The sequence below is a fragment of the Haemaphysalis longicornis genome, unplaced genomic scaffold (genome assembly GCF_048455015.1).
Source record: "Haemaphysalis longicornis isolate Haplotype H1 unplaced genomic scaffold, Haemaphysalis longicornis Haplotype H1 scaffold_2, whole genome shotgun sequence".
Classification (NCBI taxonomy): Eukaryota; Metazoa; Arthropoda; class Arachnida; order Ixodida; family Ixodidae; genus Haemaphysalis; species Haemaphysalis longicornis.
Genome location: NW_027526295.1, coordinates 39909530 through 39934823, shown reverse-complemented (window position 1 = coordinate 39934823; position 25294 = coordinate 39909530). Strand labels below are relative to the sequence as shown.

The 25294-nt window shown below is 47.0% G+C and overlaps 1 protein-coding gene across 1 annotated transcript in view; it reads left to right on the top strand.

Annotated features, from left to right (window-relative positions):
• Positions 1 to 21247, top strand: part of LOC144167069 (uncharacterized) — a 30286-nt gene extending 9039 nt beyond the window's left edge. The window contains exons 3-6 of the mRNA XM_077696461.1: positions 10330 to 10443; positions 14556 to 14594; positions 17810 to 17854; positions 20790 to 21247. Of these exons, the coding sequence (XP_077552587.1) occupies positions 10330 to 10443; positions 14556 to 14594; positions 17810 to 17854; positions 20790 to 20834 (243 nt within the window). The 3' untranslated portion in view covers positions 20835 to 21247. The remainder of the gene's footprint in view (positions 1 to 10329; positions 10444 to 14555; positions 14595 to 17809; positions 17855 to 20789) is intronic.
• The last annotated feature ends 4047 nt before the right edge of the window (positions 21248 to 25294 follow it).

Genomic DNA, 25294 nt, shown 5'->3' with positions numbered 1-25294 from the left:
CAAGGCGAGTGAATGAGATGCCGTCGCATGTAAAAAAAACTTTCCAAATATTAGAAGGCTCGAAGGACTTTATATTGGCAAGGCGCCGTGTACTCCACCAATAATGTAGCTTTTAAAGTAGATATTTGGAAAAGAAAGCCTTCCCAAAGGTTGGGACATGATTTCAGATTAACTATTTAAAAACCAAGCAAAAGCATTCACACTGATGACTGTAAGTCCAAAGAAAAAGCAAAAAATGTGGCTGGCGATTACGATATTCCTTACTGCGAAATTTATGCGCAGCTAAACTGAGCCGTAGGAACCGAACGCACATCGTTGCTGAGGCAGCACTCTCTCGTGGGCTCTCTCGACGGCAGCGACGGTGAGCCTTTGTTTAGGCGGCGCGAAGTCCGTCTCAGGAAAGGGCCCCGAACTGTGTCTTTGGAAGTGAACGCACATCGTCGTCATGCGCACGCCTCCACCTCACCCTTTTGCCAAGCGCTACACAGACCACCATCTTCTGCTGGTACAGCAAACTGCCCTTCCTCGAACCGTTCGCCACAGTTTCCTCCTAAGTTTTCTTTCTGTCGTTGCTACTCGGTTACAACGCCGTCGCAGTGCCTGTGCCCATGGCCGTCGCCGTCGCCGCCGCAAAACTAAAGTGGCGGCTGCCAAAGTGCTGTGCACTAAAAATTCCAGTCAGCTTATGTAGGTTGCGCTACCAAAGCAGACTAATGCCTACCAAATTACTTAAACTTGCTCAGTATTGAAGTAACTCTCAAGCCGAAGCTGTGGCCAATGGAGGCACAAAAATACAAACAAATGAAGGCCCGTGAGGGAAATACCAAATAATATCGGACATGCTTTCTACAATGATGGGGCGAAAAAAGACAAACAACCTAAATATTACCATCCAACAAATCAAGGTCGAAAAGGGAAAGTCAAAGGCACCCATGACTTAATTTTAGCTTACACCAAAGCACACGTTGCCGTTCTTCCTAACGACATAGCTGACGAATCAGGGAAGCAAGCCGTCAATATTAGTAAATTTCAAACTCTTCATAACGGGTTCACTGATTTGTAACTACAGGGGCATAGTGCACCTGTGTGTCTATAAATGGAACAAAATATGAAATTAACCGTGCGGGTAAACCGCAGGTTATTAGTGGGAAAACACGTAAAAATTAAACCACCAAATGTCCTCTCCAGTTGCTACACGACACAAGCGATATAAGGTCACGGCACCTTTTTGTTCCTTTTTCAATAAATTCTAGATTAGCGATAATATTTCCTACAGATGTGGACAAACTAGCAAAATAACAAAAAGGAGCGCGAAGAACTAAGCAAATTGTTTAAAGTAAGCTTACCCAAATCCGAATAGGAAATTGTCAACATCAACGCAACTATTGGCATATTATTCAATCTGGTAGAGGCTGTTGACGATAACATTGCCGAGCAATAAATCACCAAGCGTAAACTCTAAGATGGTTCAAAGGATAAACAGTAAGCAAGTTCATAATACAGAGTTTACATTAGTTCATTTCCATTATACCAGTTACAATAAAAACAACACAAAAACTTTCACTACCAACACACCATCAGTTACAAGTTGCAACACAAGTTACAATATTGGAGCGAACTTGTGCTCCCCTAACAACTCAAAAGAATACAGGGGCGGCGAAGCAGCGGTCAACAAATTGACGTGCGTCGGCGAGCGTCGCAGAATTGAATGCCGCGACGTCTGCTGTGCAGGCTTTTATCTTTCGGCGCGAGAGTTTCTGGAACCGTCGATTCACATCCAGAACATTGTAGATCACAGAAGAGTATTCTGGGCTAGCGGTGTTAGGGCGAAACACTCTGCTTATCTGAATGAGATAGCCCGTGCGGCATAAAATTAAAGAATGGAACACGCGCTTCGCATGGGACACAGATAACAGATCCGGGCGCGGCCGGGCATTCAAAACAAACGATAAATAAACACCCGTATATGGTTCGCGGCATTACTCCCCTCTAAGCATCGACCCGATGCTAAAATAAAACGACGGTCCGAACGAACAGCAACAAAAAAACAACAACGAAAAAGTTCGTCATCTTGCGAAGTACGGTTTGAGGCGAACCACGTGGACGACTTCGCGTCGCGTGCGTCGTCGTGATGTGCCGTAATCACAACTGGGGATCACTTCGTAGGTTAATTGGCCAATACGTCGTATAATCTGGTAGGTTCCGAAATACCGTCGCAGAAGCTTCGTCGTCGAATGGGAGTCCAAACCCACACACGATCCCCTGGTTGGTACTCGGCGTCTCGGCGTCGGAGGTTGTAGCGGCCGGCATCCACCAGCTGCTGGTGCGTTATACGAACTCGAGCGAGCTGGCGGGCCTCCTCCGCACGTTGAAGGTATCCTTGGACGTCGGCGTTGAGGTCGTCGTCTTCTACACGCGGAAGCATGGCGTCGAGCATCGTAGTCGACCGTCTTCCGTAGACAAGCTCGAATGGTGTAATCTGCGTAGTTTCATGCGGCGCTGTATTGTACGCAAACATAGCATACGGGAGGACTTCGTCCCAATTCTTAAGTTCAACGTCAACGTACATGGACAGCATATCCGCAATCGTTTTGTTCAGACCTTCCGTTAGTTCGTTCGTTTGGGGGTGGTATGCCGTCGTTCTTCGGTGATCCGTGTTGCTGTAGCGTAAGATTCCTTCCATCAGCTCCGCGGTAAAGGCCGTTCCGTGGTCCGTGATTAGGACTTCAGGGACTCTATGTCGCAGCACAACTTGGTTTATAAAGAACTTGGCGACTTCTTGTGCAGTCCCCCTCGGAATACCGGCGGTCTCTGCGTAGCGCGTCATGTAGTCTGTCACTACGACAATCCACTTGTTCTCTGATCGTGACGTAGGGAACGGGCCTAGAAGGTCTATTCCAATCTGTTGAAAGGGCCTCGACGGGACGGCGATCGGTTGCAGAAATCCGGCGGGTCTTGTCGGCGGCGTTTTTCGTCGCTTGCAGTCACGGCAACTCCGAACGTAGTGGGTGACGTCGGATGTAAGGCGGGGCCAGAAGTACTTCGCCCTAATTTTTGCAATAGTGCGAGCTGTGCCGAGATGTCCGGAAGACGGGTCGTCGTGGGACGCTTCCAAAATTTTGTCACGAAGTTCTGCGGGGATGAACAGTAGATTGTTCGTTCTAGTTCCGGGGCTGAAATTCTTCTTCATGAGGACGGAGGTTTTGAGGCTGAATGGTGGTATGTTCCGCTTGAACACTGTAGGCACGGCGACGTTTCTTCCTTCGAGGCAGTCGATCATTACGCGCACGTCGGGGTCGGCACGCTGCTGGGCGGCTAGGTCGCTCTCCGTAACAACCCCAAAGAACGCGCTGTCTTCGTCGGAGTCTTGTGGTGGTGGGTCGACAGGGGCGCGGGACAGGCAGTCGGCGTCGGAGTGTTTCCTGCCGGATTTGTAGACAATTGTAACGTCGAACTCTTGCTGGCGCAAACTCCACCGCCCAAGACGGCCAGAGGGGGTCCTTCAAATTGGCGAGCCAACACAGCGCATGGTGGTCTGTCACAACCTTGAACGGTCTACCATACACGTATGGGCGAAATTTTGAAATTGCCCGCATGTTTGCCAGACACTCTTTTTCGGAGGCAGAGTAGTTTTTCTCCTCCTTCGACAGACCACGGCTTGCATAGGCGATTACCTTTTCGCACCCGCTTTGCTTTTGGACTAGGACGGCCCCCAAACCTATATCGCTGGCGTCCGTCTGCATTTCCGTTTCGGCATTTTCGGCGAAATGAGCGAGCGCGGGCGGGTTTTGCAGGCGTTGTTTCAGCTCACAGAATGCTTTTTCTTGAGCGTTTTCCGAGGTGAAAGGGGTGCTATCATTTGTCAGGCGCGTGGGTGGCTCTGCGATGCGTGCGAAGCTTGCGACGAAGCGCCGGTAGTATGCGCACAGTCCGAGAAATCTTCGCACGCTCTTTTTGTCTCTCCGTCGTGGGAAGTTCGCTATGGCTGATTTTTTCGCCGGGTCAGGCAGAACACCTGTGGCGTTGACGACGTGTCCCAAAAACTTGAGTTCCTCGTAAGCGAAGCGGCACTTTTCGGGCTTCAGCGTTAACCCCGACGAGCGAATAGCCTCGATCGCAGACTCCAACCTTGCGAGGTGTTCATCGAAAGTCCGGGCGAGTACCACAACGTCGTCGAGGTACACGAGCACGGATCAATTGAGGGCTCACCAAGCAACTAACGACCAGGCGCCCTCACCAACGCTACCGAACGGACGCTTGCGGGGACGAACGGAATCAACGGCTTCGGTTTCTCGCCTATCATTACTCTTCTCAGCGACCTAAAGATATTAACGACGCCGAGCAGCGACATGGAGGCCCTGTGAGAACGAAGAAACCTAATCCGAAACGACGCCACCACACTGATCGACGACATAAAATCACGGAAAAATGCCGAGGCACCATCAATCGGTAAGCTAATTTTCCTCAAGAAGAGCGTGATGGAAAAATATGAAATACTAAAGAAACTGGACAGCGAAATCGAAGAGCTTGTCGAACGGGATGATTTAGAAAAAGAATATGAAGCCGCCTATGAATTCGAAGATCTTTTCCTATCACGAAATTAAGAATGGAGCTATTGTTCCCGGAATTCGAAAAGTATTCTACCGATTAAACTGTCACAATAGCCCTGAAAAGGCAGCATGGTGTCGTAAATATCAGTGAATCGGCCTTGGAAAACAGTCACCTTAGGAACGAAAACAGCAATTTGACGACGCCTCTGAAAGAACTTCATCATCAGCCAGAAGTCAGGAAACAAGCTGTTTCCTTCAAGCAAGGGACTAGTTCAAGGAATAACAGAGTGGAGGCACCCGTTCCTGTTGCTCGCTCAGATGACTGCAACCCCAACGACGAAAGTTCTCGAGTACCGACAACAGAAAGGACGAGTAACTCGATCAACGAGAACGCTGTGCGGGAACCTGCAGAGCCATCTTGTGTGCAAGGTTCTAGCCGCAAGCAAAGAAGATCAAGGCACAAGGAAGGACCTAATGAAGGACCAGCAAAACCACAAGTTAATGCCGAAGCACAGCAGAGTTATCGACGCCACAAAAACTCTGGCTCACCTATGGAGACGCCTAATAGATGCCATCACAGCAGCACGCCTTTAGGGGGCATTTTGTTTACCAAGGTAGAACGTAACAAGCATCTGAAAACCCCTACGTTCAAACGAAGGCTGCGCAAACGGCATAACCGAAATGCCCTACGATGTGCAGGCGAAAATTCCCCAAACGCGGCTTCACCAAAGCAGGTGACGAAAGGCCGACTGGTCGGTAAAAGGAAAAAGAAAAGACAAGCATCACGAACACGGATCATTCTACATATGGAAAGAGTGAGCCAGTACGTCAATAACTCGACACGAAAAACGATCCTACGCTCATGCCACACGAAGCATGCACGAACACTGCCAGCTCATCCAGGAAAGACTATGGTCAAGACAAGCCGCGTCCCCGGCCCAAGTCAACAATACGCGTGTGCCACAGAAGATGGAAACATAGGTGGAAGCAGAAGAATGAACAATTATTGTGCGGCTAACACGGACTTGACATCGTTTCTGATCACAACAGACTGTTTAGTGAACATGAAGAATGGTGTTTTTTGCGTTGGCTACAGCTGAAAAGTTAACTCCTCATATTAAGTTAACCTCCTTCCACTTATCGGCCGGCCGGGAGGATGTTAAAAATATTAAAAGAAGAAGAGGTGGCTATTAGCAGCTGCCCTACACTATCACCATCATTGTAAAGTTATAAATGCAGTCTTCTCTCGGTCTCTCTCGTCCACTTCAATTTGCCAGTAGCCGGTCTTCAGATCCATCGATGAGAAGTACTTCGCGTGGCAGAGGTGGTAGAGGGCGTCGTCGATTCGTGGCAGGGGGTACACGTCCTTTTTGGTGATTTTGTTCAGTCTCCGGTAGTCAACGCAGAACCTTAAAGTGCCGTCCTTTTTCTTCACGAGTACGACCGGCGCAGCCCACGGACTTTTCGATGGCTGTATTATGTCGTCGCCGAGCATGTCGCCGACTTGAGTCCGGATGGCTTCCCGCTCGTGGGAAGAGACGCGGTACGGTGACTGTCGGTTAGGTCGGGCTCCATCTTCGATTATTATTCGGTGCTTCGCTAGAGGTGTCTGACGTAGTTTCGAGTTCTACGAAAAACACTCGCTGTAGCGACGCAGCAAAGTCAATAGTTTGTTCCGTTGTTCTTGCGGTAGCGCCGAATTCGCGTCGAAGGAATGCGGAAACTTGAAGGTATCTTCGGGTGCGCGTTCAAAGTCGGCGACTGCGATCACGTCACTTGCTTGTTGCGTTTCTTCGAGGAATGCAATTGCAGCGCCCTTGTTTATATGCTTGTCCTCCGCGGTGAAATTGGACACCAAAACGTGGGATTTGCGTTGCTTAAACCGCACAACGCCTCTTGCGACAGACACTGCGCGGTCGAGAAGGAACCTTTGGTCACTCTCCACGATAGCGTCGGCATCAGGAGCAGCACCTTCACAGTAGACGGTGATCATCAAGCTTGCGCGGGGTGGCAGGGTGACATGATCATCGGCGATCCTTACAGCTGAACGGTGTTCGGGGTTCGGTTCCTGCGTCATAGAGTGATCGGAAAAAAACGTTATCGACTTGGTCTGCAGATCAATCACTGCGCCGTTGTCTGTCAAAAAGTCCATTCCGAAAATTATGTCGCGAGAGCAGTTGGGCAAAACGACGAACACTGCAGGGTACGTCATGCCGTCTATGGTGACGCGCGATGTGCACGTTCCGCTTGGCGTCACGAGGTGGCCTCCTGCTGTGCGTATTTGCGGACCATCCCATCTGGTCATACCTTTTTTCAGCTTAGACGCAAATGGTCTTCTCATTACGGAGTAGTTGGCTCCCGTGTCTACGAGGGCGACTACATCAAAGCCGTCGATAGACACCTTGACGTCGGATGCCGCCTTCCTCGAGTTCCGGGTGCGTCGGGGCGTCGCATCTCGGCTTGTGCGTGTTGACGGTCGGGCACTGTGCTTCGTCGTTGTCGTCGTCTTCTCAGCGAACGTCTCGGTCAGGTCGGGTACGCGTCGGTCCGTATAACTGTCGTCGTGTTCGGAAATCTCCTCAGGGTTAGGTCGGGTCGTCGGGATGAGGGCATGTCGTGAATCACTATCTTCGGCGCGTCCTTGCGTTGTTGGAGGGTTTCCGTTTTTTCGCCGTAGAGCAACTTCACCTCTAGAAGTTGCTGCTTTTAGTTTCCCCCGCGTGGGCTGGGGGACCTTCCACGGGCGAAGTCAGCGTTGCTACGGCGGTTCGTCGATTGGTATGGGTAGGGCGACGGCGAACGGTTGAAACGCGCTGTGCCACGGCTGGTGTCAGATCTCTCACTTGTCGATCTCACGTGGTCGTTGGCAAGAGAGAGGGCGAGGTCCGTCGACGAAGAAACCACGCAGTCTGAGTCTCTTGTATGGGTAGCGACGGTAGATATGGTCGGCCTCTCCGCAGTGGTAGCACAGAGGACGATTATCGGGAGTTCGCCATACGTCCGTATTCCTCGGCGTCTGGTTTCGGGCTTCCGGTGGTCGGGCGGGTGACAGTGGGTGGCGGTACGGCGGGGCCTCTTGAAGGCGTGTGGGAGCAGGGCGGGGTCGACGAACAGCCGCGGAGTATGTCATAGCTTGTGGCTCTCGCGGTACTTCGGATGGCGCAGAAGTTCCCAACGCTTGTTGCACTTCTTCTCTAATCACGTCGGTAAGGGTAGCGACTTGGGGCTATGGCGGCGTGGGGAGAAATTTCCGCAGCTCGTCTCTCACTACTGCGCGGATAGTCTCGCGTAGGCTTTCAGCCGGAATCCGCATGTTGTCGATGTAGCTCGCATTAGCCGCGCCAACAAAATTCCGCTCGTACTGCTTAGCACGCATTTCGAGGGCCTTCTCAATTGTAGTGGCTTCGGTCACGAATTCGGCGACAGTTTTGGCGTGTTTCGGACAAGTCCAGCAAACAGCTCCTCCTTTACACCGCGCATTAAAAGGCGTAGCTTCTTTTCTTCCGTCATATCGGGGTCCGCGCGGCGAATAGTTGCTTTATCTCCTCAACGAAGATCACAACCCCTTCGTTGGGGTGTTGCGTGCGTGTTTCCAAGAAGAGGGCGGCTGGTTCTTTTCGCACGACGGTAGCGAATGTTTTGAGGAATTCGCTCCTAAAGAGAGTCCAGTTGGTTAGGGAGCTTTCATGGTTCTCAAACCACGTTCGGGCCGTATCTTCTAGATAGAAAAAAACATGGCGGAAGGTTTCTTCGTCATCCCACCTGTTAAAGATGCGGACACGCTCCACTTTCTCAAACTAGTCCTCAGGATCTTCTACGGGGGATCCACGGAACGATGGTGGTTCCCGGGGCTGCTGCAGGACGATTGGCGACGCTCGTTCTTGCACCATGGTGTTGGTTGCAGCGTTCCTTTGCTTGGGCCCTTCTGGCAGAAGACCGAGCTCGGGTGGCAATCCTTGCAGTCGGAGGCTGGCTCTAGTTGGACTGGGCTGGCGGCTTGCAGATGTCGTCATAAAGGGTGCGTACCCAGCACCTCCACCAGATGTCACGAAGCCAAGGACGACGCAGTTGTCTTGAAGGAGAAACAAGTTTATTGGAGCGAACTTTGTGCTCCCCTAACAACTCAAAAGAATACAGGGGCGGCGAAGCAGCGGTCAACAAAGTGACTTGCGTCGGTGAGCGTAGCAGAATTGAATGCCACGGCGTCTGCTTTGCAGGCTTTTATCTTTCTGCGCGAGAGTTTCTGGAACCGTCGATCCACTTCCAGAGCATTGTAGATCACAGAAGATTATTTTGGGCTAGCGGCGTTAGGAAAAAACACTCTGCTTATCTGAATGAGATAGCCCGTGCGGCATAAAAATAAAGAATGGAACACCCGCTTCGCATGGGACACAGATAACAGATCCGGGCGCGGCCGGGCATTCAAAACAAACGATAAATAAACAAACCGTTCGCGGAAATATTAACACTACAATACCTGTGCGGAAATAACCAACACAAAAATTATTATCATAATGTAATCCGAACAAAGATAACTGCCCTTATGCACAAAAAAGTTTAGTGTATCATTTCCATTCGGTTAGCAGCTGTCACAATGAGGGTGACAATAAATGAAGTTGAGCGCAGACAACAATAGGTAAAACGTACCTCCAAACAGCGTGGTAGGCAGCTTTGGAAGCCCTTCATTTATACGCGCACAAACGCAGCGAAGCCACGACAATGGCAGTGCTCAAGCAGTAGCCACTAGAATAGCGGAATTTCCAACAAGCGGCAGAATTTTTAAAGACGAATGCAATAAAACAAAAATACGACTGCAAAAATGCAACCGCAAAGGGATGAAAGTATTTTCATTTGCATAAAGCATTGTTTTTACACTACTATATCTAAATATAGCGCAGCCGTCGCCGCCGGGTTGCCTGATTGTTAGTGGATGAAGTGCACTCAATCGATGCTGTTTTTCCAAAGAAACGGTTAGTGCTCGCGAAGTTTGTACCATAACTAAGGACTGGTACGGTGGTGCACAACATCCGAGTTCTTTGCAAATGAAGAAATGAGTCGCAGCCATTATTCTGTGATATAAATTGGCGGTACGATCACCCCGCATATGGGTAGTTGCAATTATGAGCAGAGGAGCGGTGCTCCAGGAACTTATTTGTAGATCAGCTACACACCTCGCTTATGGTAGCCACAAACCAATGGGGTCACTTGGTGTTCCGTTCCGAGGTGTTTACAAGGCAGGCACTTCCGGTGCGATGGAGAACGTTGATTGGCAGTGCACCACCCGTAGTCCAACGTAAAGGACGCCAAACCACCAATAATGGCAAAGCGAATGCGGATAATTATCCAAAAGGACATTTTACAGTTACAAATTACGGCTGTTGCAAAAATATTGGCGATGCTAGAGCTCGAAGTCAGTTCGTTCGCGACAAAACCCGTGATTCTACTCTCCAGGCTACTGATCCTTTGTTCATTACCGAATACAGTTGAACTCGAACAGAGAGTTTTGTAGCAGTTGCTCAAAAGAATACCGGAAATTCTCGAAGGGAAGGATAAGATGACGCTGTTTCAGTACAGGGAGTGTCAGGATTCTACCCACAGGTGAACGGGCGCTCGCTGCAGTTACCTAGTGCGTGGGACGCTGCTGCCTGAACACCTCGCCACGCCAGGGTTAATTAGTGCAATATGAAACATATCCTTAGATGAACCAGTGATGGCCCAACAACAAATTTGTGAAGAAATGCGTGCACCTAAATGTGCCTTATATTTGTTCCCTGAAAAGGTCCGCAAAGCCGAGTGGTCAGCGTACATCAACTGCACCGCTGAGCACGCCCGGGATATGTCCGCCGTCGAATTCATTGAGAGGCTCTACCAGGACGATCACTACCGCAAAGAGGTGAGCATATGCTACATTTCATGGGCTGCAGGGTTTTTAGCAGCTAGACTTCCGTGTCGTTGAAAATACTCCTAAAGTTCGCTGTCCTGAGGAAATCCCAATGCTTTGTTTGGTTTTGTGGAAAAACACACTAACTCCAGTGAGGAAAGCGATTTCTCTTCTGAGTTGGCGCTATGGGATTGATACAGAGCACAAACGATAGATAATGCAACGTTTATTGAGGCAGAATTCAGCCGCGCCTGCGCTTAGGTACATTTTGAGCAAGTGAGATGGCGGCCTCCTTTGCGTCACCATGGCGTACCGCTATTATGTGCTGGGCTGGTTATGATAACGTGACGGATAGGACCCTATTTAACTGCAGGGGCGCAAGAACATAAAAATGTCAGCCATAACTTCTACTGGTCTGCCTCTTGTTCAAACATTCTTAAGTTTAAGCATCGTGGATACAGTGTAGGTTACAAAATCTTTTATTCATACTTTATTTCAAGGAGTACAAGGAGAACTCCGACGATGTTTACTTAGAGTGAGGATCACGTTTATCCGTGAGGTACAGTTTCCAACAGGCTTAGCTGGAACCGCCGATTTGACTTTAGCATGCATATCACAAAAAAACTGAAGAAACTGTGTTTAAACGAGTACGTAGGACCTCAGTTTACCCTTGAACTTGACAGATATGCATTATTTGTAGCAAATTGTGCTTACGTGAAAACATGAGAAGACAATAGGTGCGGAAAGTGTCGCGCCAGCTAATATGGTGGATAACTGTACATGAGACCACGTGCCAGGTGGTACAATCTCGCACGTTACCTAGGTGGCCGTATAGCTCTAGCAAGTCAGCAGTACAGTAAAAGCTCGTTAATTTCAACCGCAAGGGGACGCCGTCTGTGGTAGAATTAATCAAGGTATTAACTAACGCATTTGAAGAACAGCAGTGCACCGCGATAGGGAAGCAGTACGACATGTCAAAAATTAATTTTCAAAACTTAGTAATTTCCACCCATTGTTGAAGTTATACGGCAACGGCTGACCCTTTGCGCAATATTTCTCGAGGTCTTTTCTTTTGAAATGAAAGAAGACATCACAACTTCGCCCGTACGGGCGCGCTGGCGCTGCACCGAGAGGTTTTGCATTTAACTCAGAACTGGTATCCTCATGTCAGCGTACCTCAAAGCGCTGCACTCGCTTTTATACCGTTGTAGTCCGCACAGAAGACCTCTCCGAAAGCATCCGCAATGAGCGTTTGAAGTGATTTAATATAATTTTCCTTTTTCTTCCGTTTTTCACTACGTTCCGGAGGTGAGGCACCGCCATGCGTAGGCATAGGGTGTGTGGCCGTGCAGAACTCACCAAGAAACCGGCTAGGAGGCACGTAGTTCCAATTGCCCGCGAGAGAGCCCGCTCATAATTAACGGGCTTTGTTTTGTACATAAGCGTCTATGCGAGCTTGGCCGGACCCAATTGTACAGTTCAAACTATTCATAAATTCGAATAATTGAAGCTCGAAATAAAGGGGTTGCACTGTGTTTGTGGCGCGAGCCCAATCTTGTTTTCGCGCTAACCACGTCATTGAAGGGGGGTTTGTCATCCTCTAATTTCAGCGTCGACTGTTGGCAGCCCCTTTTCTCTGCTGTATCACAAGACGAATTGACATAATTGTCGGCTCCCGTTGACGTACTTCTGTTCTAATTTCATATTTACTTTACTCGTGTGTACAAGATTTGGCGCTCGTTATAGGTCGCCAGGTGGTCAAAATTAATCTGGAGCCCTCCACTACAGCACGTTCATCCCTTCCGCTTGCCTTCTTTCTGCGCGTAAACCCTACCATTAAATCAATTATTAAAGTGAATAATTGCCTTTGCCATACGCTTAACGTTGAGGGTAAAGGAACCCTCAAAGTTAGGCGTATGACAAGGACAAGTAAACATGGATTGACCATTTTGATTCGCATTTTATTTTAAAGCTGCTGTATTTGTCGCACGCAAGTGGCTCTTCTCTTTATGGTTTTATTAATGATGGGCGCCAGTTTTCATTCAGGGCCTCTATGCTGCCTGGTTATATTTAGCGTGCCCTGAATACACAACACGGTCAAAATCTTGCTTTGAGGCTCCGTGAGACAAAAGTCTACCGCGGTAGGGATCGCACAGGGTTCCTTGGGCTTACAGGCACAACGTCGTACCACGACAGTGGGTTTCCTTAAAGACCATGGCCGAATACTAAACACGCGCACGCGAAACAATGCCGTTTGATTCACCGGTTCTTGAACGATGCCGGAATTTTGTTTGGCTGCTTCGTCGACGTATATATATTGGTAATAGTTTTTTCAAGCAAATTTGTCTCATGAAATATTATTAATTGCAGATGCGCATTGCAATTTGAGGTTTGGTTACAATATTGCATAGCTTTTCTGTAATTTTGCCCTGGGAGTCAAAATTACTTACCGTTTCGTGAGGCGTCTGCTCGGATACGTCGCCGACGTCTGACGTAAGCCAACATGCCGAATTCACCGAAAATTGCGAAGTCAAAATGTGTAAAAAACGTCACATGAAAGACAAACGTAAAAGATGAGCACTTGCTTGTAACTTCTGTTGCGTTGTTGTAACACAACAGATTAACTGACCCCATTTGGGGCTATGTTGTAACTGGTGATCCCGGTATGTATTAAAATACTTAATTGGACCCTGAGAACGCAACGACATGTGCAGATTTCTTCTTTACCAAAAGCAGTTGTGCCTTTGCAGGCTTGCAGTAGCTAAATTGAGGAATTCCACTGAAGACTAGGATAGTCCCCAATCTCTCACAAAATACAGAGAAGATAAGGTAGTAGGGGTTGAGAATACAGCCGCATTCACACTGACGGCCATTGTGAATTTTCCAAAAAGATACACGGAATTAGGAAGTGAGGCATGGACTTGTCTGATGAGATTGGTGCATTAAAATGACCCATAGACTTGCGATAAGCAGAAAGGCAATGGCATGATAAGTACAATTAGCTGGGTTATGGTGAAGAAGAAGGAGTAGTTGCGATATTTGTTGGTCAACCAAAGACACTTAAATTAAGAGAACGACGAAAGCTACCCGTCTTTTTTTGTCGGCATCTTTGTCCTTAGGCCCTAAGAGAAATCAAGGCGTCGGGACATATTCAGTAATATTCTCTACCCTCTACAAATTTAAGAGCTCAGCTATTTAAGCTTGAGCTTGGTGTAGAGGCGTCAGCAAAATAAACTAACAAGAAAAAAACTGCGTTGCTTATAAACGGTGCCCCAAAGCAGATAGGGTAATATAACAGTGACGCCAGCCTTGGCGGCTGCTCAAGTTTCAACACCAGGTTCATCTACGTATGCGCACTTTTTAGTTTACCATCTGAAAGCTGATAGTGTTTCTTGGACGACTAAAATGTGAAAATATTGGCGCAGCTTGCAGTAGTTTGACAAGGCTGGAGACGCAGCGGAGATGGACTGAAGCACCCTTTCTAAGAAACCTAGCAATTTTCGTTTTGTTCTCAAGGCACTAGAGGATATTTTGCGTGATGTTGTGAAATGTGGACACTCGGGCCGAAAAGGGTAATTTGAGCTATGTTTCCTCCCTCTACAGTTTGGGCTTTTTAGCTACTTTCTTCTCTCCTCGGATCCTCTGTCAATGAATGGACCGACACAAGCGACCCCTTAAATGGCGGCTAAACTTCGCCTCACCACTGAACACTTATCCTAGCCTAGCAAGAACGTCAATAAATCTCACAAAACAGCGCAAAGCGTAGCAAAATCTAGCAAAACCAAAAGAAGCGAGGTCGACCCCAGCCCCGCTGACTTTCGAGCGTCACACCAATAGTGCAAGCTGCGCCATTTTTCGGAGAATGCGTCTTTGATTTCCCCGGTCATGCCACTCAGAAATATTTGAAGAAGGAAGCAGTCAGTATATATTTTTTTTCATGTGATCCTTAGCTGAACGGTTGCTTCTTCAAAACTTTAAATTTATATCTCATGACTGCGCATTGCATGCGGGTTGAAATGTTAAAGTCACTTGAAAATGCTCTAAAGATATCAAAATATCCCGTGAATGAATGCTGAGCTGCTGCTAAACTAAGGTGAACCTTTTTCCCCTCGTGGCTCCTTTAGGTGTACGACTGCTTCTTCACGGAACGCAAGGCCCACATGGTTCGTATATAGCTTCGTATTTTGGGGTGAAAATCCCAAGTGACCTTTCCGCGAAAAACCGTCGATGTTGTGGTTGTTGTCGTACTTGTCACCGGGTCAAGAAAATGGCCGCCACTGTAAACTGCAAACAAAAGGTGTCTGGGAACGGGTGGAATTTGAACCCGAATATCCACAGCAGCATCCCGATGAGCTGCCCCTGTGCCATTCCCTCACTTTCTTCGATGTATAAAATTTGCTATTCTTAAACGATGCACCAGTTAGCAGTCACCGAAGAAGAAGCGCATCACTAAAGCTAAAATTTGGCGCCCGTCCTAACTACAGCCAGCAGACGTACGCGTCCAACCGACGCAGACACTCTCGCACGTCACTTTCTGCCTCCTAATACTCCGCACCAATGCTCCCTGCTCCGAAAAAAATGAATTTCGTTACACAAGGGAGTTCCCAATGCCGGTCAGGCAAGCGGCAATCCCCAAAAACCATACATTCCCAGTGCAACAAATATATTATGATGATCTTCAGTACTATCTCGAAAAAAGAAGAACCTAATTGAATCGGCGGAAATATCTACGTCTTGTTTTTTAAACGGTTGCAAGACGTCCCCCCCAAAAAAAATACCGCATCCGGGCACAAAGGAAAGCCACGTTGATTACATAAGTGGCAATTTGCGGACCAACGAATAGACTTTTCTTTCTCGCGCAAGCATCTTTAGCGCACGTTGGTGACAATAGAGCAAACGTTGTTCTTTTTTTCTTGCAACGTATACCCCTTTGGGGTATACGTTGCAGGAGCTTTCAGGGGCCAATGTGCTGCTTCAGAATATTTACTAAACTATGAATCGGAAACGCAAAAGTTGTGGAATTGCCCGTGACGCGCGACCCTTGAACACCATGGCACGTGAATAGAACACGTGTACAAGAGGCACGCAAAGGCCTGTTTCGAGTGTAGCTGTGGTGCGTGCTATTTTGGTTGCTATCATATTTCGCGCCATAATCCGAAGAAAGAAAAGCGAAGAACAAGATGCAAATGCGCTTTTGATGAAAAGGAGCCCACCAAAGTAATTTGCCCCAGAAAACAAATAAAATAAGCAGATGAAAAGCATGAAATACGATATACCAGGAAATAGATGCTTATTACGCATCCCCAGAGTTTTACTTTCCGAGCACGTGAGCAGATATACGGGCCTACAGTACGTTTTCATATTGCTTCTTCCCTCAGACCACAGATTCTCTATGTTTCCAAAAGGCCTTTCTGTATTTTTATCTTTAACATTGTGAGCAGTACTGCCCTTACGAGCTAACATTCCTTAAATATTCCTGCTTTAGTTCAACCTGTAATCTCCACCCACTACCTTGCTATGAACGGGCGCCAGTAGGTACGGCCAATAGTCTTTAGCAGCTCTGGAACACCTCCCCACATGGCTTTAGAACCAACAATGTCGCTAACGCTGCTTACAATGCACCATTTCGGGAAGCCGACACAGTAGAAAGCAAACCTCCCGCTCATACAATCAGTACTGTCCAATTTGCCCTAGTGGGGTAAGGCGACGTACACGAGGAATGTCTAAGACCTGACAGATAACAACCCTGAGAAAATTTATTCATAGAGACCGATTTTAAACGCCGCAGAAGAGTGAGCAAAATAAATAACACTAAATAACCATGGCCAGAAAGTTACTCCCCGCCGTGGTACCAAAATTATTTTTTCTCAAATAAAACAATTAGAGCAAATTATGTGAGGAGGTGCTGGCAATCGATATAATAGGTATCAAGGATTTCCCTCGCTTCCTGGACGTGATGTCGATAGTGATATTTTATTTGGAAATTTTGGCTAGGCATTTGCCTTCACCCATAAGAACAAGCAAGTGCACGTAAACTTGATATGACACATTTTTTTTCCCACCACCTGGACTTCACGAAGCCCCCGAGACAGGCTTAATAAATGTTTCATCATTGGAACAAAATATTGAATAAGCAGCACCTTTAGAAAGCGGCGATTATTTGAGTAGGTTTTTGTTTGAACACAGGTTTACGCAATTGCAGCTTTATGCCACAAGTGGGGTAGACATTGGACTCTATTGTAAGACAAGAATTACAAAAACTGCCAGCTACATGCGCTACCTGCACGTATGGGATGACGGTCGGCTCACAAAAACAGAGGATGCTGCTACGTTTCCTGCGCTGAGCATGCAGCAAAAGTTTCAAGAGAAGTTCAGCGGCACTCAGACCTTGCGTAGCCTCCCAGGAAGCTGATGTGCTTAGACAAGAGCACACGATTATACGCTTCGAGATGAACGCTCGATTAATGAAGCAGAAGTCGCCACACACAAATAAATCTGAAGTAGTACCCGTATTTTAATGTAAAACGGTGGATCAGCAGCCTTTTCAGCTGTTCAGCTTACTCATCCTCATTGTGTTACCAATATAAGTGAAGGATTCAGCCGGTGTATACAACATTCACGAGCCTTTTTTCTTCACGAGTCCATGACTGAAGGATATGGACAGCTTATACTTCACAACTAGTTAAAACTCAAGAACTCCATGACTTTTTTTTTGTTCAGCATATGGTTACAGTTACAGTTCAGTGGGATTCAGGGCGCACCTATACCGTGCCCGGTAGTTAATTTGGCGAGGCAAGAACATGCGGGTATAAGCAGCGTGCTGAACGCTGAGTAAATGGCGTTCAAGTAACCACAAACAAAACTCGATATAGTACGAGTATTGTGAAGCACAACTGAGGTTAGGCAGTGCGGTTTCGCCTCGCAGGTCATAAGTAGAACAAAGAGGGTAAAGCGCGCTTATGGTGGCAGTGGTGTGTACAAGTCCATCTTCGTCTATAAGAACACCAGAGTGGCGCACTGCCTACTAATCTCAGTTCTCTACCTCGAATAGGAGACACTGAATCGGGCAACCGATCATAAATTGACGATTCTGCCATCACTAGCGCTGTCAAGACGCCGCGCGTAACGGCAAAAAGGTCCTCCAAATTTCTTATCATTTCACTATAGTAACTGCACATTTACTGCAGTGAATAGACGCCGCAGCAAGCATTGTATGAATGGTTTATTCGAGAACACCAAAACATTTGGAGCAATTCGTAGTTTTTTAAGTGCCCATTTAATAAATTTGGTTGTCTAGCTACTTAACCAGAATAAAGCGCAATTATTTGTGCCCCACAGGAAATTATTTGCAAAACCTGACCACTCTTCTTTTTTGCAGCTCGCGAAGGGCCTTGCACCACACCTGTCCAGCAGAGCCTACAAGGTGAGATAAAATACTACAAATGCTATTCCACCTCACTTGCTGCTTCACTGGAAATACAGCAATACAGCAACTGTAAATCAGAGCCCAGCTTTGCATGGCAGCCCTATTATTTAGCAGATCGGCACAGCATATTGTTGTAACAAAAGAAGAACAAGCTCCAAAACGGCTCCGTGGTTCTGGAGCATTAGGCATTTTTCTCAAAGGGCGTAGACGGAGGCGCCCCAGTGTAGCAAGAGGAAAAACTCACTCTGAAGATGATCGGCTAGCGACAGAAACGTTGGACCCTGTACGTTCGCTGGCGACGTTCACCTGTAGCATTGTAGAGATTTTAACGCCGTGTTTTATTGCCATGGCAAAGAGAAAACCAGTAATAGAACGTATTCGCTATCAAAGGTTGCATTGCTTGACAAATCTTGCAGTTTTTCGCGGGAGAACTATAAAGCAGCGCACGAAGACGAGAGACCAGCCCACGAACAAAGCATAGTGACAGCGCTTTTATAGCTATGTTTTAGTCACTCGTCTTTCCGCAATACTTTTAAACCCTTGCAAGTGTATATCAACTCCTGATATGTACACATAGTCATGTAAGCATCCGCCATGTGTTAGACGAGTTTTATTTTGGATAAGTATATATCAACTCATCCAAAATACAACTAGTTTAACACATGGCGGACCCCCTTCAGTTTCCCTCAACGCTTACACAGCTATGTATACATATCAGAAATTACACGTTGCAGATGGTAGTCGTCTTAAGAAACGATAATATCGTTATGGTTATATTTCCCTGAAGATTACGTACTTACAGAAAACACAGGGCTACGAAGGTACAGCCTTAAAGTATTTTTCATTCGCTGAACTATGTCTAATCTGTCGTTAAAACCGGCCGCTGGCGATGACCGTTTCTTTGCTGCGTGAATAGCGCACACGTGCATGCACGCTGTCAGTTCATTTGGGCTCAGATTCCCAACGCTGTTTGCTCGCACGATACCGTGAGGGTACTTTGTGATTTGGAGAAACCATGTCCATTACCTCACATTTCACATGCAATTGGCTGCGCGCAGGCACGTCCATTCACACCTAGCCATTACAATAGATGTCTGACGTGGGTAGCACACTGTGAATTTGTTTTATGCCTTGCCTTGTTCTTTTAAAGCTTCTTTCGGAAGCTGCAGGTGACAATACTGAAAACACTGGTAGATAGAAACAAAACCAGCCGATACTGATTCGCGGGTTAGAATTCCGAAGCAATGTTTCAATCGTTTGGATACAGTAAGGAGGTACAATTTCTTTACTGGTTTCCAGCAGCCACACGCTGTGTCTAATTTATAAAACTGTGTGATGAAAATTTTATTCAACAATATTACCCCCCATCAAGAGGTATTTACGCTTCATCGGCAGAATGGAGAAAGCTATATCAATACATAAAGTCCTCCTGGGTAAGGGATAGAAACACATAGTTCCAGGAAGGCAAGAAATTATTTCCTGCTTTACGGGCACAGCCCATATAAAAAAAGCGAGTGTTTTTTTATCATCCGCAATAACAATTGTCTTCACAAATATCTTATTTATGAGAAGAATCCAGTAATCTACTTGTACTGTGACTTATCAAAAAACGCTTTAAATGGGGAGCAGCGCGACTGTGACTTCGACGGCGTCGATCACTCCTGATTGTTTTGTTAAAAGAAAAAAATACTCGCACCAAGCTTCAAGCGACGACACGCCGATAGTTTGATTATGTAAATTTTTAAATCGTTCCCTAGGCGGGTGGTAAAACAGATCGAACGGTAAACCATCAGTAATCACGCTAGCCAACTCTTTTAATGACCGGCGCGTCCTTCCCGAGATGACACAACGCCCCTGCCGAGTGGTATACTGTAAAAATGCTGTATTCAGGGTTTATCAAGTGCTGCGAAGGGAATGAAACACCTACTAGGCAGTTGTGCTTCGACGAACCAATTTTGATTATGAAGGTTCCGGTCATATCTGCACACACAGACTTTCCAGTGACATAGAGCGAGCGCTGGGAAACTTCCCACCGCAAAAGACCACGTGAAGGGCACTTCCATAACTTTTCAAATTTTATCGAGCGAAGCCGGAAAGAAAACAACAGAGGAAAGTGCGGTGAAAGTGTGAGGGAAAGGGCAGCCTGCTGAGCCCACTCGAAACGTGACGTCGGCTGTTGCGCTTGGCAAAATTGTAAGGGGGAGGGAGTGAGACATGTGCCGCGTTGCGTGGCTCATCCGAAACAGGTGATTTTAAGCGGGAGGTCCAAAGAGAACTAGCAACGACATGCTCAGAGGTGACGACGTGCTTCGGGGTTACTGAAGAGTACCGCGCGCCGCCGTGCACTCGCTACTCACGTGATCGCTTCCTAAGACGCAGCAGCTACGCGCCATTACCGAGAAGACTGGAGTTTGTGCTGCGCCCAAATTTCGCATTAGGGTGTATATAATCGTCAGGCGCTTTTGTTTATTTTGTTTTACTGTGACGCTTTATATCTGCTAATGGCAGTTGTGTGCTGAAATCTAACGTCATCGTTGCCTGCAGAAACTAACCAGCTGACCTACTCCGTTTCAACGCAACTGTTTGCAGTGGGTAAAGGAGTGATGTTCCGATGGACAGACATCATTAATCGCATTGAGCGACCCCTATAGTGCGCAGCACGCGAGCGCCGAATGGAAGGAAAAGCGTTCGCTACAATTACAACGTCTACTACCACATATTTCAGCTCAGTGCTTATAAAAAAATGACAAGAAGCAATAATGTGCAGCGTTTGGTATTGTTCCGCTCAGGTATCATAATTCTTTAAGTCGCGATTCCGGCCCAATACTTGTGAAACATATCAGTTACTCAGGCAATGTTCACCAGTTCTTAAGGCATCTTTTTTTAAGAATGCTCTATCAGCAGTGTCTGACGATTGGTCCAATCTTTTCAGAAATGCTTGGCGGACGCGATGAAGATTGCTCACAAGAAAGCCTAGCTCAGCGGCAATATTTTTCCTCTGCACACGGGCCTACAGGGTAACTCGATGGTCCCACCAGCATTGGTGATAGCGCGTGGGGTGTTTACACTTCCGAAGCTTCCCCGACGTTTGGCGCATGCATTGTATTTTGCTCAAGTACCGCGCGACAGTTGCAGTCCATTGGAAAAGTGTTTTGAAGACCTGGCTCTGCTACATTTTAGGCCTGAACGTGATACTGTACTTGCTTTTTATTAAAACTGCACAACGTCTCGAGGCACCCATTCATCATAACGCTGCGGATGAAATCAAGCTGATTAAATTGAAGCACGCCGCGATAAGCGAATGTTGCATTTCTTTGAGGGCACGTGCACTGGAATTGCTTGAATTGCTTTTGTCGGTTGCAAGCAATAAACTTCACAGTTATCCTGTTTTTTGGGCGTCTTATGTTTATTTGCTTTATTGTTTCAATCGCGTTCTTCACAAAGGTTATAGGCCAAACGCTGCAAAGAATGGACGCAGCCGGACGGCACACCACGCAGCGGTGGTGTGTTGTCATTTTTCTAATTCGCGTAATTACCTCCATGCCCAAGTAGTGGGAGAGCACGCTGTGAAGCTCGCGCCTTCCTTACGACGCTCTTCTGGTATAGGGAGGCGTCGGCGCAAGCGGAACATAGACCATAATTGAGAAGACACTCCAGCCGAACACCCCATCAAATAAAAACTTTCCTCTTCCTCTTAATGGGCTACGATTATCAAAATAGTGGCATGCGGAACTGGTCCACTGGGCTTTCCGAACACTGTATGGCGGAAGGAGTGTGCCTCCTTGCACATAAATCTTCGTCAGCTTTCGCCAGATTTTGATACAAGCTAGAAAGAACTCACTCTGCACCCATAAAGCATCCCAAGAAACGCATGCACTGCATACATTACCAAGAGCTCTTAATGCATTGACAATTACTCCTAATGCGTTCGCGGCTCTAACGGAGGCGCAAAACAGAAATTGTGCTACACAAATAGTGATTGATTGTTGTGTGTAAGACGCCGAAGCTAGACCTGTGCCACGAGGCTTAATGCGTTCGCGGCTTTAATATAGGCGCAATAGCACAAGCTTTACTACACCAATCGTGATTGATTTCGGTGTTTAACACGCCGAAGCTAGACCTGGGCCACGCGGCGCGCCGTAGTGGAAAGATCCGGATTTTTAAAACAAAGCTTTATTAATTTTGCCCGGCGGTTCGCGGAGGATGCTAAAGTTAAACTTTTGACCGGAGAAACCCGCGGCGACGCACCCCTCGAAGCGCGTCCCGTGATTCCGAGAACCCGCTGTCGGCACTGCGCACAAGGCCCCATTTTAAGTATTTCTGCTCGCATCGCGGCCGCTCCCGTCGCGGTGGCGACGGAACGGCCGCTCAAGTGATCGACAGCCGACCAAATCCGCAGCCTTCACGCATGCGCCGCTGGGACGTCTCGGGCGATGTCACCCATCTGGCGCCGCGTTACCCGTGAAAAAAAAAAAAAAACGCTGAGTTTGCTGAGAATGAAAGCGAGGCCGGGCCTCCTTGTGTGACCGTTGCACGGGGACCGAACGGCTTTGAGCCGTGGTCGGCATTACAGCTATATCTAAGGTTAACCGAGCGATACCAAGACTCAACCACAAAAGCCAAGCTTTTGATTTGCATATCCAACGTTAGCTGAGCTCAATCCCTTCCGTTTTTTGACCGCCTTGGGACCTTTACCTTGCTCCGAAATCTCGACAACCAAGTGTTTCCACCTTTCAGCTCCATCAGAAAAGCAGACACAGCACCCAGGATCAAACCCTCGATGTTGCACACACCAGCACAACGCCTTAGCCAGTGAGTGATCGCCGCGGACGCTATACTAGAGCGACTTTAAAAGGTGAAAAATGTCCTGGCCGCTTCAACCACAGGATATCTTGTGAAAGGAGCACACATTTCTGTTTATGGGACATTGTCCGGAACTCAACTTTTCCCTTTTGCTGCACTGTGAGTATGTATGTCTTTGCTGGATTAAACAAAGCCCCTGTTGCGTGTACCTGAATTTGGATTCACGTGTTGCTTTTAGTTCTTACCGCGTCAACCCATGCGGCTCCTTCATACGGAATCAATGCGTATTTTGCTTGTTACAGGTTGACATTGTCCGATCTGAATGCATGACATTTTGTAGCAATCTAATCGAGTAACGATTAATGTCTTTACTGCTCATTGTTCTCTTCCGTGAACCGCATATAAACCGTATATAAAGAAATTGTCGTTCCTTTAGAAACAGTTTGCAACGGATGCCGATAACTTCTCCTAACACGACTAATAATTGCAGGCAATTTCTTTTTGCTTTCGTGAGAACACAGCTTTTCCACTGCTTTATCATCACTGTTTAAAGGGTCCATTCTGAAGAAATAAGTTTGGTTTTATAAAACGTTGCATTACGATCAATTATGGGATGTCCAGCAAGCTCACAACGTGGCTGTGAGGCTTGGCCTTTCGGTCGCGACGTGGGAGCGCCCGCTTAGTGGTTCATTATCACTACTTGCAAGACCAAATAAAGTTTTCCCTCCTCCTCATTCCGGATAACCAGAACAGGAAGTTTATATCAAACGTCGTAGAAAAACTAAGATATGAATGAACTGAGTCAAACCAGTGGGCACTCCTTAGCAACTTCCGGGCGATTTTGTTATGACTTCGCAGGATCTTCTGTGCGCGATTGGCGGCCAATGACATAAGCAACCGCCAAGAAACATGACTGGTTAATTGAAGTGCGGCGTCTAGTTATGCTTATTCCTATTACCAAGCAGTTAACGTACTCACAAGAAGGTTTTTATTGTTGACCAGCACTGCGTCACTCCTGCCTATTGCACGTCCCTGTCGGCGAAATTTCAGTTTGTGTATATTTGTTTCATCTTTTTCTGGCTACAAAACGTCTTTTGCGAATGCGGTGAAGCTGCGTGATATACAATAGGCCAGTTCTTTCGCGCTGAGTAAAATTGTATTTTTTCTTTAATGCCGCTTTAACTATGCTTCTCCCTTTTTTGTCGTGTCCATCTGTTATATTTCTTATGTTTCTAATGGGGTGGTAGCAAGCCAAGAAAAAAAATTGAGAGACGGCTTGGGTGAGCACAGATTTGTTTTTCGGGTGAAATATTATCGCATTTGTCTTTTTTTTATTTACCCGCGTGGAATTAGTCGATGATCAGTGTATTACAGGCATGTATCAGACCATGAGCATCTCCACCAAAGCAAATACTGTCATCATCAGCATCAACAATAAATCTTGCATCGTGGTTGATACCTAAAATGTCATTAGGGTAAATATTAAATAGCAGCACACCAAGCACGTTTCCTTGTGGGACGCCAGCAGAATCCAGTCTTATTTCTAATGTGTTGTTTTTACTGACGGTGTGTTTTCTTTTAACTAAACAGGACGTTGTGAGTAATGCAGCTTTGCCACGATTTCCGTTTTACTCTAGGTTCTGTAGAAGTAACTCATAGTTCACCAATCTAAAGGCCTTAAAATCTACGACTTTTGCAAAAAGAACGGCTCTATTTTCAAAAAGTGTCAGAATGTGTTCCTTTTGTTCTAGTAGGGTGAGCTCGATAGACTTCCTTTTTCCCTATCCAAATTGGTATGGTGTGATCAGCTTGTGTTTCTTCATATATTTAATAGGTTTTCTATGCAAAATATTTTCCAAGGTTTTCGATAAAGTAGAGTGTTTTGGCCGTATGATTGGTACCTTATTCGCTTCGTACTGTCAGTTGAACCACCATGAGCCCCAGAAGCAATAGACTCGTCCTCCATTGGACCGGGTAAGCAGCAGTCGCTTCAGCGTCCATATTATCGCGTTGCAGCGTTGCATCTCTGCACAATGAGCGTCGTTCTGGTGCTGCTATAACAACCACGGCCCACGCATGGCTCCAGTGCCAGCGGTGCTAGCGGACGCTAGGCCAACTCTGTGACAATGATTCTGCGTTGGGTCGAGGGCCACATGAGTGCCTTGATCGTTGTCACTGGCCGGTCGGTGAGGTGCCAGGGGTGAGGTTCCGGTAGTACAAATGGGTGTCTGCCACGATGAAAAGAACAGCAACGACAACAACTTTTCTTGAACAATTGATACGACCTGGGAGTAAGGTGGTGGTAACGCACTAAGCTCCTACTCCAGGTATGCACGTTTAAGTACCACGTGAAGACAAATGGCTTTGAAGGCGAAAGCGTAGGTGCCCCATTCTGCAAAAAACCGGTGCTGTTGATGTAGGTATTATTTTCGGGTGAAGACGACACCCGCTACTGTAAAACCCTCTAGTGTACTGTAAATAAAAACATATGTTTAATTCGTTATGATAGGAGCGATGACTGAGCGATGGCCAAGTAGACGAGAAATATCCCATGTATATTATATGTGATACACAAGTGTGATTCGATGCGATACCAGAGTCACGACGTCAACACGGCCGCGCAAAACTATTCAC